This window comes from Halichoerus grypus, chromosome 4 (genome assembly GCF_964656455.1).
Source record: "Halichoerus grypus chromosome 4, mHalGry1.hap1.1, whole genome shotgun sequence".
Taxonomy (NCBI): Eukaryota; Metazoa; Chordata; class Mammalia; order Carnivora; family Phocidae; genus Halichoerus; species Halichoerus grypus.
In genome coordinates, this window is record NC_135715.1 from 134142473 (window position 1) to 134156845 (window position 14373).

The 14373-nt window shown below is 38.3% G+C and overlaps 1 protein-coding gene across 7 annotated transcripts in view; it reads right to left on the bottom strand.

The window, feature by feature from the left end:
• The window catches only part of METTL8 (methyltransferase 8, tRNA N3-cytidine), a 93595-nt gene that overhangs the window by 24688 nt on the left and 54534 nt on the right, over positions 1 to 14373 (bottom strand). For all 7 annotated transcript variants that reach the window (XR_013447207.1, XM_078070990.1, XM_036067320.2 and 4 more), the window contains one exon: positions 8466 to 8557. Coding sequence is in view for 6 of the 7 variants with exons in the window: in XM_078070990.1 (XP_077927116.1) it covers positions 8466 to 8557 (92 nt within the window). In the remaining variant the exon portion in view is untranslated. The remainder of the gene's footprint in view (positions 1 to 8465; positions 8558 to 14373) is intronic.

Here is a 14373-nt window from a genome sequence, read left to right on the forward strand (position 1 = left end):
ATCTCCACCCATCTGGCCACAAGACTTCCTCCCCATCAAGGCTGAATCGTATCTGGCAGCGGCACTGCTATAAAGACAGAAACTCCCATCTATATTTAAGGTCTGAGAAATGAAAGTAGATCTCTGTAACAAAAGAATTATGTGAAGCTGAAGTCCAAAACATGCTCACATCTGCACTAATGGAAGAAAGCCCATTTATGTTTAATCTAAAAATGTTATATATTATCTTTAGAATAGTTCTATCTCTACTTTTAAGAACTGGAGTGTACCTGCTATACTGTGTGAGAAAATAAAACAACATTCTGAAATCAGATTCAGGAGAAATTAGGAAACTATCAAATTTCCCCAGGGTCTTCTCACACCTTTTTCCTTTTACCTTAAAAACTCTCTTTGTAACTCACTCTATGGTGGTAAAAAATTTTTCTGTTTAATAAAAAGCAACCACCTAAGAACTACATTTAGTCAAATCTCTAGTATCTGAGTTTTCAATACCAAGCTACTGTGAAGTGAGTTTGAACCTATCAGTAACTAGAATGTAGTATTACACCTCGATTAATTTGTGGAAATATTCCCCTAGGAATTAACTGGGAGGAAGGGCGTAAATAGCAGGACCGCAACTTGAAATAAAAGATGTTCATAGCAGTGCTATTTAAAATAGGAAGAAGTGGGGGGCGCCTGGGTGGCTCAGTCGTTAAGCATCTGCCTTCGGCTCGGGTCATGATCCCAAGGTCCTGGGATCGAGCCCCGCATCGGGCTCCCTGCTCGGCGGGAAGCCTGCTTCTCCCTCTCCCACTCCCTCTGCTTGTGTTCCCTCTTTCGCTGCGTCTCTCTCTGTCAAATAAATAAAATCTTAAAAATAAAAAAAAAATAAATAAATAAAATAAAATAGGAAGAAGTGGGAAATAAATACTCAACAACATAGGAATGACCAAGCAAGCCATGCAGGTCAAAACAGAGTAATCTTCTGTAGCAATTAAAATTTTTTAAAAATATTTTATTTATTTGTTAGAGAGAGAGTGTGTGTGAGAGAGAGCAGGAGCAGGGGCAGAGGGAGAGGGAGAAGCAGACTCCCTGCTGAGTAGAGAGCCCAATGTGGGCCTCGATCCCAGCACCCTGGGATCATGACCTGAGCCGAAGGCAGACGGACGCTTAACCGACTGAGCCACCCAGGCGCCCCGTAGCAATGAAAATTTAAAGGATAATGATAGTAACACAAAACATTCACACAGACCTGATATACACTGATTGCAACTCTAAAATTTATTTTATATTGATTTATAATAATCAGATGAAAATTTAGAGTGACAGTAACAATGTAATGGTTATTAGGTAGTTTGTTCTTTTGTAAAGTTTTATCACACAAAAACAGAATCTTAGTTGAATGCTTCATGGAGTCTCCTCATTTGATGAGAGGTTGAATTAGGGAATCTCTATGTTCGAAGTTTATGTACTTTCTTATTAAACCCCACGAATTTATGGAGAACATTAAACAGTGTCAGTTCTACAAACTACAAAATCTTGGATTGGATTGCTATCTTAAATATGAGCCCGTACTACTACTGTTTTAATTTCTACAGCTTGTAAAGAAGGTGAATGTGCAGCAAGGTGACTGGAGTCTGGTTCAGATTCCAAATATATCAAGCATCTAAATTCAACCCTAGATTATGCAGTATTTAAAAAGGATCTGATTACTCTGAGAAGACCATGGTTAAGGGCTGCTAATACGTACTTCCAAGCCTATTCCAAGTATTTCCCACTCTCCAGGAATTAAGAGAAACAAACAAACATAAATCATTATACCAATAACAACCATAACATATATTGAGTCTTTATTATGTGTCAGATACCATGTCAAATGCTTTACTTGGATTTTTTTCCCATTTAATCCTAATAATACCTCTCAGACATATTATTATTCCAATTTACAGACAAAGAAATTCAAGGTCAGAGGAGACAGACAATTATCCAAGGTCACCTAGCTAGAGCCAAGACCTGGACCACGTCTATTGGACTTTAAAGATCATGTTCTTGGGGTGCCTGGCTGGCTTAATTGGAAAAGCATGTGACTCTCGATCTCTGGGTTTTGCATTCGAACCCCACACTGGGTGTGGAGATTACTAAAAAAAAATAAATAAACTTCAAAAAAATAAATAAAGCTCATGCTCTAAACCATTACACTACATTGCCAACCTAACACAAAATCAATATTAAACCCCTTCAAAATATCTCTGAAAATAACCTGTTTTTCTGATTTTGTAGTTTCCTCTCATTATGAAGCATCAAACTGAAATTAAAACCCCAGTATGACATAATCAGTATGATTAAACTGTAAAAATAATGCTGATTGGAGGGAACCTTCATAAAAACAGATCAGAAATGCAGAATCAACTAAATACCATTTAATTTATATAAAATATAAACTATACAAGATTATATGATGAAATTATGATGAGCAATGGAAACATAAAACGCTCTATGAGAATAGATTGGTTTGTGGGATAGAAACAAAACAGAAACGGCACCCAGCATGGGTTGGAGTGAAGGCTAATGGGCCGGAACTTTTTTGTTCTTTGCTTTTTAAGTTGTGCTTTCAGCAGTTATCTCAATCAATGCTGGCAACTCATAGTTCCCAGTAAGGTGTGACAGCTTCTGAGACACCACAGAAGCTCAATCAAACTCACAATTATGGTTATGAGACAAGGTAAACACCTTCAGCATATGAGTTAATTTCCTGAACTTTGAAGGTATTTGTGATAACGGGAATTGGAAAAGCTATTTTCCTGACCATGAGTGAAAAATTTAGTTTTGGGGCGCCTGGGTGGCTCAGTTGTTAAGCGTCTGCCTTCGGCTCAGGTCATGATCCCAGGGTCCTGGGATTGAGCCCTGCATCGGGCTCCCTGCTCGGCAGGAAGCCTGCTTCTCCCTCTCCCACTCCCCCTGCTTGCGTTCCCTCTCTCGCTGTGTCTCTCTCTGTCAAATAAATAAATAAAATCTTTAATACAAACAAAGCAAAAAAAAAAAAAAGACAGAAAAATTTAGTTTCGACCTGCTGTTAACTCATCTCAAGTTCAGGCCAATAAAATTAAATACAGTGTGGAGAAATCTGCCCTTTGTTAATCTTGTCCAAATGATTTTCTATTTATTTATTTACTTATTTGCTTGTTTTAAAGGAAACTCTACCCCCAACATGGGGCTCAAATTCATGACCCTGTGATCAAGAGTCACATGCTCTACCCGACTGAGCCAGCCAGGCACCCCCAACCAACTTTTTTTTTTTTTTACCAACTGATATTCTAAACAGGTATATTAATGATCAATTTTTCTTGGAGAAGCAGTTTTTTCCTTTCATTTTCCTAGGCTGTAGATTAATTGGTCTATGCCAATGGCAGTAAAAGGGATGTAGTGATGTGTTTAACCACAGACAGATGAAGCAAGTTCTCAATTATTCACTTATTAAATTCAATAATGCTGAGGGGAAGACGGAATGTGATATACTAACTATACTTAAATATTCAGAATTCACCCTGAATCACATTGAATATCACAACTAAGAAACTGAATTAAACCATTTATGTATCTGCCATATACGATATGATTAATATTAACTATGAAAAATTATCCTGTTACAATGTAACAAAAAGCAATTTAGAGTTATTTTTGCACATCAAATATGCAAACACCTGAGCTCTCAAAGTTGGAAATCTCCACATATCACTGATAAAAGTTCATTGTCTACCTAAGAAAAAACTCTTGGGGCGCCTGGGTGGCTTAGCTGGTTAAGCATCCAACTCTTGGTTCTGGCTTGGGTCATGATCTCAGGGTCGTGAGATCGAGCCCCCTACTGTGCCCCAGCCTCAGGCTCAGTGTGTAGTCTGTTTGACATTCTTTCCCCTCCCCACCCCCCCTTGTGTATGCACATGCTCTCAATCTCTCTCTAAAGTAAATAATTAAATAAAACCTAAAAAAAAAGAAAACTTATGAAAAGTGTGTGTGTGTATATATATGCATATAATTTTAAGATTTTATTTTTAAGTAATCTCTACACCCAACACGGGCTCGAACTTACAACCCCGAGATCATGAGTCGCATACTCTACTGACTGAGCTAGCCAGGTGCCCTGTGAAAAATATATTTCTAACAGTAATGCAGGAAATTTTAAACAACCAAAGCTGACTTAAAAACAAGTACTCTAAATTTATTAGCGCACAAAACTTTCAACTACTCTATTTTTTTTTTTTTTACATAGGACACTTTTAAGTGGTAAAGGAATTCACAAGGTAAGGTATAGTGGAATTCTTTTACCATTTTGCTGGACATAGATAACTCACCCTAGATAGGTAATTATTTGCAAGAATATTTTAAAGTAAAAATAGCAGCTGCTTTTGTTATTAAGTTTTAAGAACCCATTACATTTTCTAAATAACCAGCTGAGATATAACACACTGGAGATGTTTTCAGGAAATAATAAAATATAATCATGTTAACTCAAAAACTGCCAAATGTATTTTCCTTATTTCTCTGAATTAACCTGCTTTTAAAAGAAATATGAGCTATCATAAAATTTAAAAGAAATTACCAAAAGGAAATGTGGAATTAAAATGATTAATCTGGGCATCTAAGTGAAAGAAAAATTGCTAACGAGAACTTGGATGTTATACATTTTAATCACAGAAATGAAATGTCAACCATCTCACAGCAAAAGACTGTACTATTGGTGATGCTTAAGCTCTTATTTTCAGAACTGTGAGGGTGTTTCCTGACTTCAGTTCTCACAACATCTGAGACAATAGGTGAGAAATGAGAAATGGGAGTGACAGGAGAGAGTGACACATGCAGAGACCAAAAGAAGTGTGCTAGAGAGGAGGCCAGCATGGCAGAACAACCAGTGTTTCCTCCCAGTGGCATTAAAATTCGTGAGATAAGATCAATAGACAGTGTTTGTGCTGTATAATGTCTGCGAATGGAATGTTCTGTGATGGGAGAAAATGTGTTCTTTCAAAGACTTGGGACTCTCCTGGATAAGAAGAGATGGTGGTTAACTAACAGAGGCACAGAATAAGAAACGGGTCAGAGCCTCCTTTGGGTTTTCACGAAGTTTGCGAGTCAAGCTTTTAACCGGATCCATTCACCTTGACCTGTATTCATCAGAGACGCTAAATATCAAACAGGAAGCCTCGCCCAGGGCTTCTGCAGCCCAGCAGGTCTCTGATCCCTGGCGGAGCCTGGCAGGTGGCTGGGAAGGTGTTTACTCTCAACACAGTTCCTCAGCACAAAAGTTCCCTTTCTTTGCCAACCTCACAGCAGCCTCAGTTGCTGCACTCTGCACCCTCGCTTACACGTGGTCACACTGTCAACCGCATGGTGGGGTCCTCTCCTTCGGCCGGTTCCCTGATGTGTGTGAAGTCCACTGCATGGAGTCATGCTCCAGGGCCGGGCTGGGGACCCAGCAGAAACCTCCATCAGTCTGAGCCATTTTAAAATGGAATCTTTAGTTCAGTGTCTCCACAGCAGCCAGAAAACTTGCTTAGAAAGTGACTGGACGTGCTAATAAGCAAACCAAATGCTTCAAAGCAGTATCATCAGTCCTCTCCAGCCTGCTTTCCCTGCTTGTATAGAGAGAGGCCAGTCACCACCTTTCTATTTCAGTCACACTATGGTTCGGTGGGAACTGTCATTTTCCTTTACTGCAGTTTCCAAGGCCCTAAAATAACCTTCTCATTAGCCTCACTCAAGTTCATTGTTAACATAAATAGGCCAAAATAGGCAGCCTCGTACAGAGCACTTTAAGGGAACATTATCAGCACTGCTCATCTATTTATGTCCTAAACAAATATTCAAGAGAGCATGAAAAAAATCCCTGGTTTTTCATATCAGGAAATATACTGTAGATAATTTTTAACTTCCTGGAAATGAATTAAGATGACTGATAACTTTTAGTTCTGTTTAGGTTTGACATGCGCTGTCCCATCCAGGTGGCCACGGGCAGAAGCTTGAGTAATGTGGAAAGTATGCCCGTGCAGCTGCTGGCAAAGAAGCAACGTCACACTTCCTCAGCAGCAGCGTGACAGAGTTCCTGCAAAGGAATGCAATGTTGGCTGATCGGTAAGCAGAACTGCCACGGGCATGCACCCACCAATCCAACGCCAACACTCCCTGGCCATATCCCACTCTGGAACTGCATGGCTGGAGCTCCTAAAAATAGAATGGTTCCATTGGAGTGGATCAGGTGCTCTTCTTTCCTGTCCACCCTCCAGGACACATTCATGCTTAGGATAAGTTAAGGATGAAGAGCAAACAAGGCCAGAGGATAAAGTAAGTCATCGATGGTGGCAGAGGACAAGACAGGGCAGAAGTGCCCCCTTCGCTGCCTAAGAGCTATCTCCTTAGCTCAGTGTCCACAGCTACCTTTGCTTGCAAACCTTAGCCACAACTGTAGACTGAAGTCACTAGAATAACAATTAACTATCAGTGAGATTAGTATCTTCACTAATGCTTGGCTTGCACAGAGAATTCAAACATCTTTCCCAGGGGAGTTTCAGAACGTAGGATCAATCTGGAAACAAAATTCTATCACAGGGGTTGGCAAACTTTTCTGTAAAGGGCCAGACAGTAAGTAGTCTTTGTGGGCTATGGGCGGTCTCTGTTAATCACTAGTCAACTGCGTAGATAGAGTTCAAAAGCAGCCACAGACAATACGTAAACAAATGAGTATATCTGTGTTCCAATGAAACTTTATTTATAAAAACAGGCAGTCGGATGGATTTGGCTCCTGGCCATAGTTTTCGGACACTCGCTCTATCTGGTAGGCACACTGATACTGCTACAAGAATGATCGAGAAATCATGATGACCAAAACCAAGCTGTTCTATAAAACTAACCTAGGGTATTAGAAGCCAGAATAACAGTTGCTCTTTGTGGGGTCACAGGGGTTGGGGGAAGTGCTGTTGTTGGGACAGAAAATGAGGAATTTTCTGGGTTAATGGTAATATTTTGTTTCTTGATGTGGATGTTGGGAAAATCCACTGAGTTTTGTGACAATTCATTTAGGAGTTGTGAAAATTTCTCTGTGTGTTTGGTACTTCAATAAACTTTTTTTTTAAAGAAAGAAGAACCAAGCTGTTTTAAGGGAGAAATCATTTTAAGAAAAACAAGGAAGAAAAGCTTATCTTGAGAGTGCATGTGTTGGTCAAATTGTATATGGGTTCCTAGCTATGGCAGTGCGAAGGACACAGACCAGATTTTTTTTAGTGTGCTTTAAAAAAAAATGTGGTAAAAAACACATAACATAAAATTTGCCGTCTTAACCATTTTTTAGTGTTCAGTCCAGTAGTGTTAAGTATATTCACTTTGTTGTGAAACAGATGTCCAGAACTTTTTCATCTTGCAAATCTGAAACTCTGTATCTGTTAAACAACAACTCTGTGTTTCCTCCTACCCCAGCCCTGGTAACCACCATTCTACTTTCTGTTTCTATGAATTTGACTACTTTAGGTACCTCATGTAAGTGGAATCATACAGTATTTGCCTTCTTTGTGATAGGCTTATTTCATTTAGCATAATATCCTCAAGGTTCATCCATGTTGTAGAATGTGATAGGATTTTCTTCTTCTTCAAGGCTAATACTCCATTGTGCATATATGCCAAATTTTGTTTATCCATTTATCTGTCAATGGACATCTGGGTTGCTTCTACCTTTTGCCTATTGTGACTAGTGTTGTTATGAACATGGGTGTGTGAATATATCTTCAAGACCCTGTTTTCAATTCTTTTGGCTCTCTATCTAGAGGTGGGATCGCTAGATCATATGGTAGTTCCATTTTTAATTTTCTGAGGCACTTCCATACTATTTTCCATAGAGATTGCACCATTTTACAATTTTACCAATTCCACAGTGCCTAATGGTTCATTTCTCCACATCTTCACCAACGCTTGTTATTTTCTGTTTTTGTGATAATAGCATTAGCCAATTTTTTTAGAAGCCAGCTTTGAAGATTGGCAAGGTCTCACCTCAAACTCGGAATATCAAAAGGCCTCCAAGAAAAGTACCTTGAATCCTATGAAACTTGATGTTTATCCTAAAAGGCCACAACACTTTGATATGACATTATCATTTTTGCTCAAAGTTTCTGAATTTGGTAAACACTCCTGGCCAGTGCAGTGCACACCAGCAGACTAAAAGATGTATAGCAAGAGGGAAATTTAAAAATTTCCTTGTGTGTATCTCCCAGAAAAAGGTAATACCATGATTACCAAAAAAGCAACTAAAGAGTCAATCCATAATTTATTTCACTAACTTTGGTCCCACTACACTAGAACAATGGAATTCTCCCAAATGGATTGGCAGAGGTCGAAGTGAAGAACTTTCCAAAGTAATGACACAATTAGGAGGAGAACGTGTGACCTAAATCAGTGGAAGGCCAAACAGAAAAACCAGGCTCCAGGAGCTACAGCGTGTAGTTGCCTACCTTGTTCTTCCGGAAGAACTCGCACAGCCGAGTTTTCCTCTACTTTTTTCCTGGCTGCTGCTGCTTCTTCTTCGGACCATTGCATGTGATCCCTATCAAAAAATGAAAAGGCTGTAAAACCTGCTTCATAATCAAAGGCAGCAAAAGGGTGACAAGGGATACATCTTTCTCCCTAGAATAATCAAAGGCAAATGATACAAACTAATTCCATGTTGAGTGAATATATTTTGTGTCAGCTGTTTCTTCTGATAGTGCAGGTACAACCCTAGAACTCCTACAGTTCTTCTGTTAAAATGTGGCTGTGTGGCAAGCCCCAACCACCTTTTGGAAATGACTGCTGAAGTCATGTCCCAGGAGCACTATGGTGCGTGATTATTTGGGTGCTAGTACGGTTTGCTGCATTTTACTCTAAGGCTAAATTTATTTGCCTTCTTGTTCATTTATGAATACGGCACTCTTTAATAGCTTTTTAATCTCCTTTTATAATACTTATATTCTAATACTTCACTATCAAAGAGATGTAAGTTTTAAAATATTTTGTACTTACCCTCATTTTTTTTTATGTTCAGTTAGCCAACATATAGTACATCATTAGTTTTTGATGTAGTGTTCAACGATTCATTAGTTGCATATAACACCCAGTGCTCATCACCACATGTACCGTCCTTAATACCCATCACCCGGTTACCTCCTCCCCCCACCCCCCACCCTTGTGTAACCCTCGATTTCTTTCTCAGAGTCCAGAGTCTCTCATGGTTTGTCTCCCTCTCTGATTTCTTCCCATTCAATTTTACCTCCCTTCCCCTCCATGCTATTCCTTATGTTCCACATATGAGTGAAAGCATATGATAATTGTCTTTCTCTCCTTGACTTATTTCACTTAATATAATCCCCTCCAGTTCCATCCATGTTGATGCAAATGGTGGGTATTCATCCTTTCTGATGGCTGAGTAATATTCCATTGTATATATGAACCACATCTTCTTTGTCCATTCATCTGTTGAAGGACATCTTGGCTCCTTCCACAGTTTGGCTATTGTGGACATTGCTGCTATGAACACTGGGGTGCATGTGCCCCTTCTTTTCACTACATCTGTATCTTTGGGGTAAATACTTGGTAGTGCAATTGCTGGGTCGTAGGGTAGCTCTATTTTTAACACCTTCAGGAACCTCCATACTGTTTTCCAGAGTGGCTGTACAGCTTGCATTCCCACCAAGAGTTTAAGAGGGTTCCCCGTTCTTCACATTGTCGCCAAAACTTGTTGTTTCCTGTCTTGTTAATTTTTGCCATTCTAACTGGTGTAAGGTGGTATCTCATTGTGGTTTTGATTTGTATTTCCCTGATGGCTAGTGATGTTGAATATTTTTTCATGTGTCTGTTAGCCATTTGTATGTCTCCTTTGGAGAAGTGTCTGCTCATGTCTTCTGCCCATTTCTTGACTGGATTGTTTTTTGGTACACTCAGTCTTTTAAGTAACTTCAGATTTTTCTTATTGGTTGCCTTACTTTCTGTAAATGGATTCTTTAACATTTAAATGATAGAATAGTTGATATAGTATATAAGAGGGTCAACTTTCCAAGATCTGAAAATACTGTCAGTATTTTCAGTTTCAGAATTTATACTTCCTATGTGAGAAGATATTATTTTCTGTTGCTAAAATGTCTTCATGGAATAGAAGCAACATCTTTATACAAAAAAGGTGGGGGTTTCTTGGGTTTGTTTTTACAAAATTTGTATTTCCTTTTTTGCAATAGCTAAGGTTATAAATGAGTGATGTAATTTCCTGGAATAAACCATTTTTCTAAACAACAAAGAGGCCACATATCCAAAATTCAAGCTCCATGTAGCCTATTGATAACTGTAAGAAAAATCTCTCACATTATTATCATATATTTGTAGCTATCTCACTGATGAAAAAAGGGTGAAATATCAAATTCTTGACATATATCATAATGGTGGCTGATAAACATTAATTGAGCATTTAGCATGATCATAATTATAAAGATAATTACTATTATTATTTATTATGTTGTTAGGCATTGTGCCAACCATATTACATACATATATGTCTTTTTTTTTTTTTTAAGATTTTATTTATTTGACAGAGAAAGAGACAGCCAGAGAGGGAACACAAACAAGGGAAGCAGGAGAGGGAGAAGCAGGCTTCCCGCAGAGCAGGGAGCCTGATGCGGGGCTAGATCCCAGGACCCTGGGATCATGACCGGAGCCAAAGGCAGACGCTTAATGACTGAGCCACCCAGGTGCCCCACATATATGTCTTGTTTAATCCTTTCAAAAACCCTATGAGGGGCTTATAATCATGCTCATTTTGCATAAGAGGAAACAGAAATTTAGGAACTTACTCCAGGTCATAGAGCCATTAAGTGACAGAACCAGAATTCAAACCCAGGTTTGTCTCACTTCAAAGTCCATCCTCTTGAACAGTAGTCTATTACTGTCTACTAAGACAGTGGGGGATACTGAGAGATTTAATCCTTGGCCATAATGGGGTTTATATGCTCCTGAGGCAGGCAGATTAACAATGTAATAATAATACATTGGTATTATCAATGAAATAATATAAATGATAATACAATGTAGCCTACTTGATTAGCGTCTATTGTATGCAAATGTAGCCAATTAATGCTAGTTTGGGCAAATAGGAAGGCTTGAGAGGGAGGTGAGTTTGGGCTCAGGTTAGGGGGAAAGGAGGTGGGGCAATTTATACATTTCATTATGAAGCTGGCAGCTGGGTAATGGTCAGATTTCAAATGATCTTAAGTGTGAACAGTTTAATAATGTGTAAGATAAAATGAAGTGGGGAAGAACTGGTGGAAGGGAGACCAATGAGAAGTCTGTTGCAGTGGTCTAGGAGTACTGATTCCGAGGACTAAGGTGGTGGCGACGGCAAACAGAAAGGCAGAGCAGAGGGGAGCCACTGTGACAAAAACTGTATCTGTGACCTGGAGGTTAACTAGCTGCTGGGAGATAAAGAAGAAGAGTGTCAAGAATGACTCTATTAGTATCAAGGAAAGAGTGTGTGTGTTTGGGAGGGGGGGTTGTAACCAAGACAGAATAAGGAGTTGCTTTGGGTGGAATGATGATAAGCTTGGGACTATCTTAAGTAATGTTTATGCAATCAGATATGAGAGTGTATATTCCAGTGACCTGGCTATAAACACATCACCGAAAGGTGAGAAACTGCTTTCCTTTAAGAAGGATCAAAATTGGTGTATTGAAATTCTCAGGACAAGTAAGTAAATGATGATGTTAAAAGATCAGAGTTCCAAAGATGAAAATTTAACTACCATTTTTTCAAGTAAAACCCAATCATTCACAGTCCAAATAATCATTAAGCAGCTTTGTCCACTTGCTTTAATGAATGAAATTAGAAAAGACTTTTGGGGGCACCTGGTGGCTCAGTCAGTTAAGCATCTGCCTTCAGCTCAGGTCATGATCTCAGGATCCTGGGATGGAGCCCTGTGTCTGTGGGGCTCCCTGCTCAGTGGGGAGTCTGCTTCTCCCTCTGTCCCTCCCTGCCCCTGCTCATGTTATCTCTCTCTCTCAGATAAATAAAATCTTAAAAAACAAAAACAAAAACCCAGATTCTGGTACAGCCACTCTAGAAAACAGTATGGAGATTCCTCAAAAAGTTGAAAATAGAGCTACCCTACGACCCAGCAATTGCAGTACTGGGTATTTACCCCAAAGATACAAATGTAGTGATCCGAAGGGGCACATGCACCCCAATGTTTACAGCAGCAATGTCCACAATAGCCAAACTATGGAAAGAGCCTAGATGTCCATCAACAGATGAATAGATAAAGAAGATGTGGTGTATATATACACAATGGAATATTATGCAGCCAACAACAAAAAAAATGAAATCTTGCCATTTGCAACGTGGATGGAACTAGAGGGTATTATGCTAAGCGAAATAAGTCAATCAGAGAAAGACAAGTATCATATGATCTCACTGATATGAGGAATTTGAGAAACAAGACAGAGGATCATAGGGGAAGGGAGGGCAAAATGAAACAAGACGAAACCGGAGAGGGAGACAAACCATAAGAGACTCTTAATCTCAGGAAACAAATTGAGAGTTACTGGAGTGGAGGGGAGTGGGAGGGATTGGGTGGCTGGGTGATGGACATTGGGGAGGGTAGGTACTATGGTGAGTGCTGTGAATTGTGTAAGACTGATGAATCACAGACCTATACCCCTGAAACAAATAATACATTATATGTTAATAAAAAAATTTTTAAAAAACCCCAGATTTTTGTTTTGACTTATTTTAATATATGTGAGCAATCACATACATAACTTGGAGCTGGCAATTATATTTTATACTCTGTATATATAAATACATATAGAATATTATTAAATGATAGTTATGATATTAAAGACAACAAGTAATTTATTGAAAAAATAGGGTTACTAAGGCTGGGTACAAGTTTCTCATCTATAAATTTCTACAGCAAAGAAGAAAGAGAATAGAGCAACCCATTTCCCTGTAAAAAAAAAAAAAACAAACCAAGCTCTGAGACAGTAAGAGTATATAGGGTCTTTAGCTTTAAGCATTTGTTTTAAACTGTTAGTTTAACTTGCTTCTTCCTGAGTATTTAATAGATTTAGTTATTTCTTAAATTGCTCTAACTTCCTTACACTGTTCTTTATGTTGCTTCATTTTCTTAACTGCTAAGTGAGGGGAATATTATACCCTAAGCCCCTGCAGAACAGATTTTCCACTGTATAGTTACAGAATCCCCACAGAAACCTATAAAACGTTCCTACTGTATTTATGGGGACTTCCTTCAGACCTGCTGCTTTATGGCATTTCTTTATATTAGAAGAGTCTGATTCACATATACAAAAACCCAACAGATAGCAATAAGAATCATTCGGGTTTGTAAGTAATAAATACAATTTCAATAGAAATTTAAAAATAGAGACAACTAACTAACCAACTGAAATAATCAGGTATTTAACAACCATTGCCATTACCACCAAAGGAAAAAAATGGTTCATACTGTTTGACCTATGAGTTGTGCTTCTGGGAATTTATTGTAATGAAGTAACTCAAAAGAACAGAGAATTTCTGTATAGAGAAGTACCTGTAAAATGACATTCGCTAGAATACCAAATATAATAGCAAGAAACAATCTCAGTGATAGGGTAATGAAAGAATTATGGTAACTTAAAGGAATATTATGCAGATATTTAAAATGATAAATATGAAGTTTATGTGGCAACATGGAAAAGTGTTTATGAAACAACATGAGGTTAAAACAGCAGATCCCAAAATTGTATACGTATTATAATCACAACTAAATAAAATTATAGAAACATTGGGTGAAATAAAAACAAGTATGTTAGAATAGTGCAATTAAGAGATAATGGTTTTAAAATTTCCTTAATATTAATATTAAAGTTGCTTCAACTAGAGGTCATTTTTTTTGGTGGGTGGGGAGAGGGACAAGGGGAGAGGGAGAGACTTTAAGTAGGTTTTATGCCCAGCATAGAGCCCAAGCGGGGCTTGATTTCACAACCCTGAGGATCATGACCTGAGCCAAATCAATATTCGGATGCTTAACCAACTGAGCCACCCAAGCACCCCTCAACTAGAGGTAACTTAAAAATATATATGTTTATAAAAAAACTGTATGTTTAAGACATATAACAATGGTTGTTAAAATTTTATGTCATCGTTCTTAACGGAAAATCCAGCAATCCTTATAATAAAAAAGAAGATATGTTTTCTTAAAAAAAGACAATTGAGCAGAAAATACAAAATATACTTAGTATTTTTCCTGAAAATGTGAATTTGAGAAAAAGAAATCTCAAAAATAAAAGAATTTTTGAGTAAGAAATTTTTACAACATGCCTGATAGAATTTGTCTTATAATT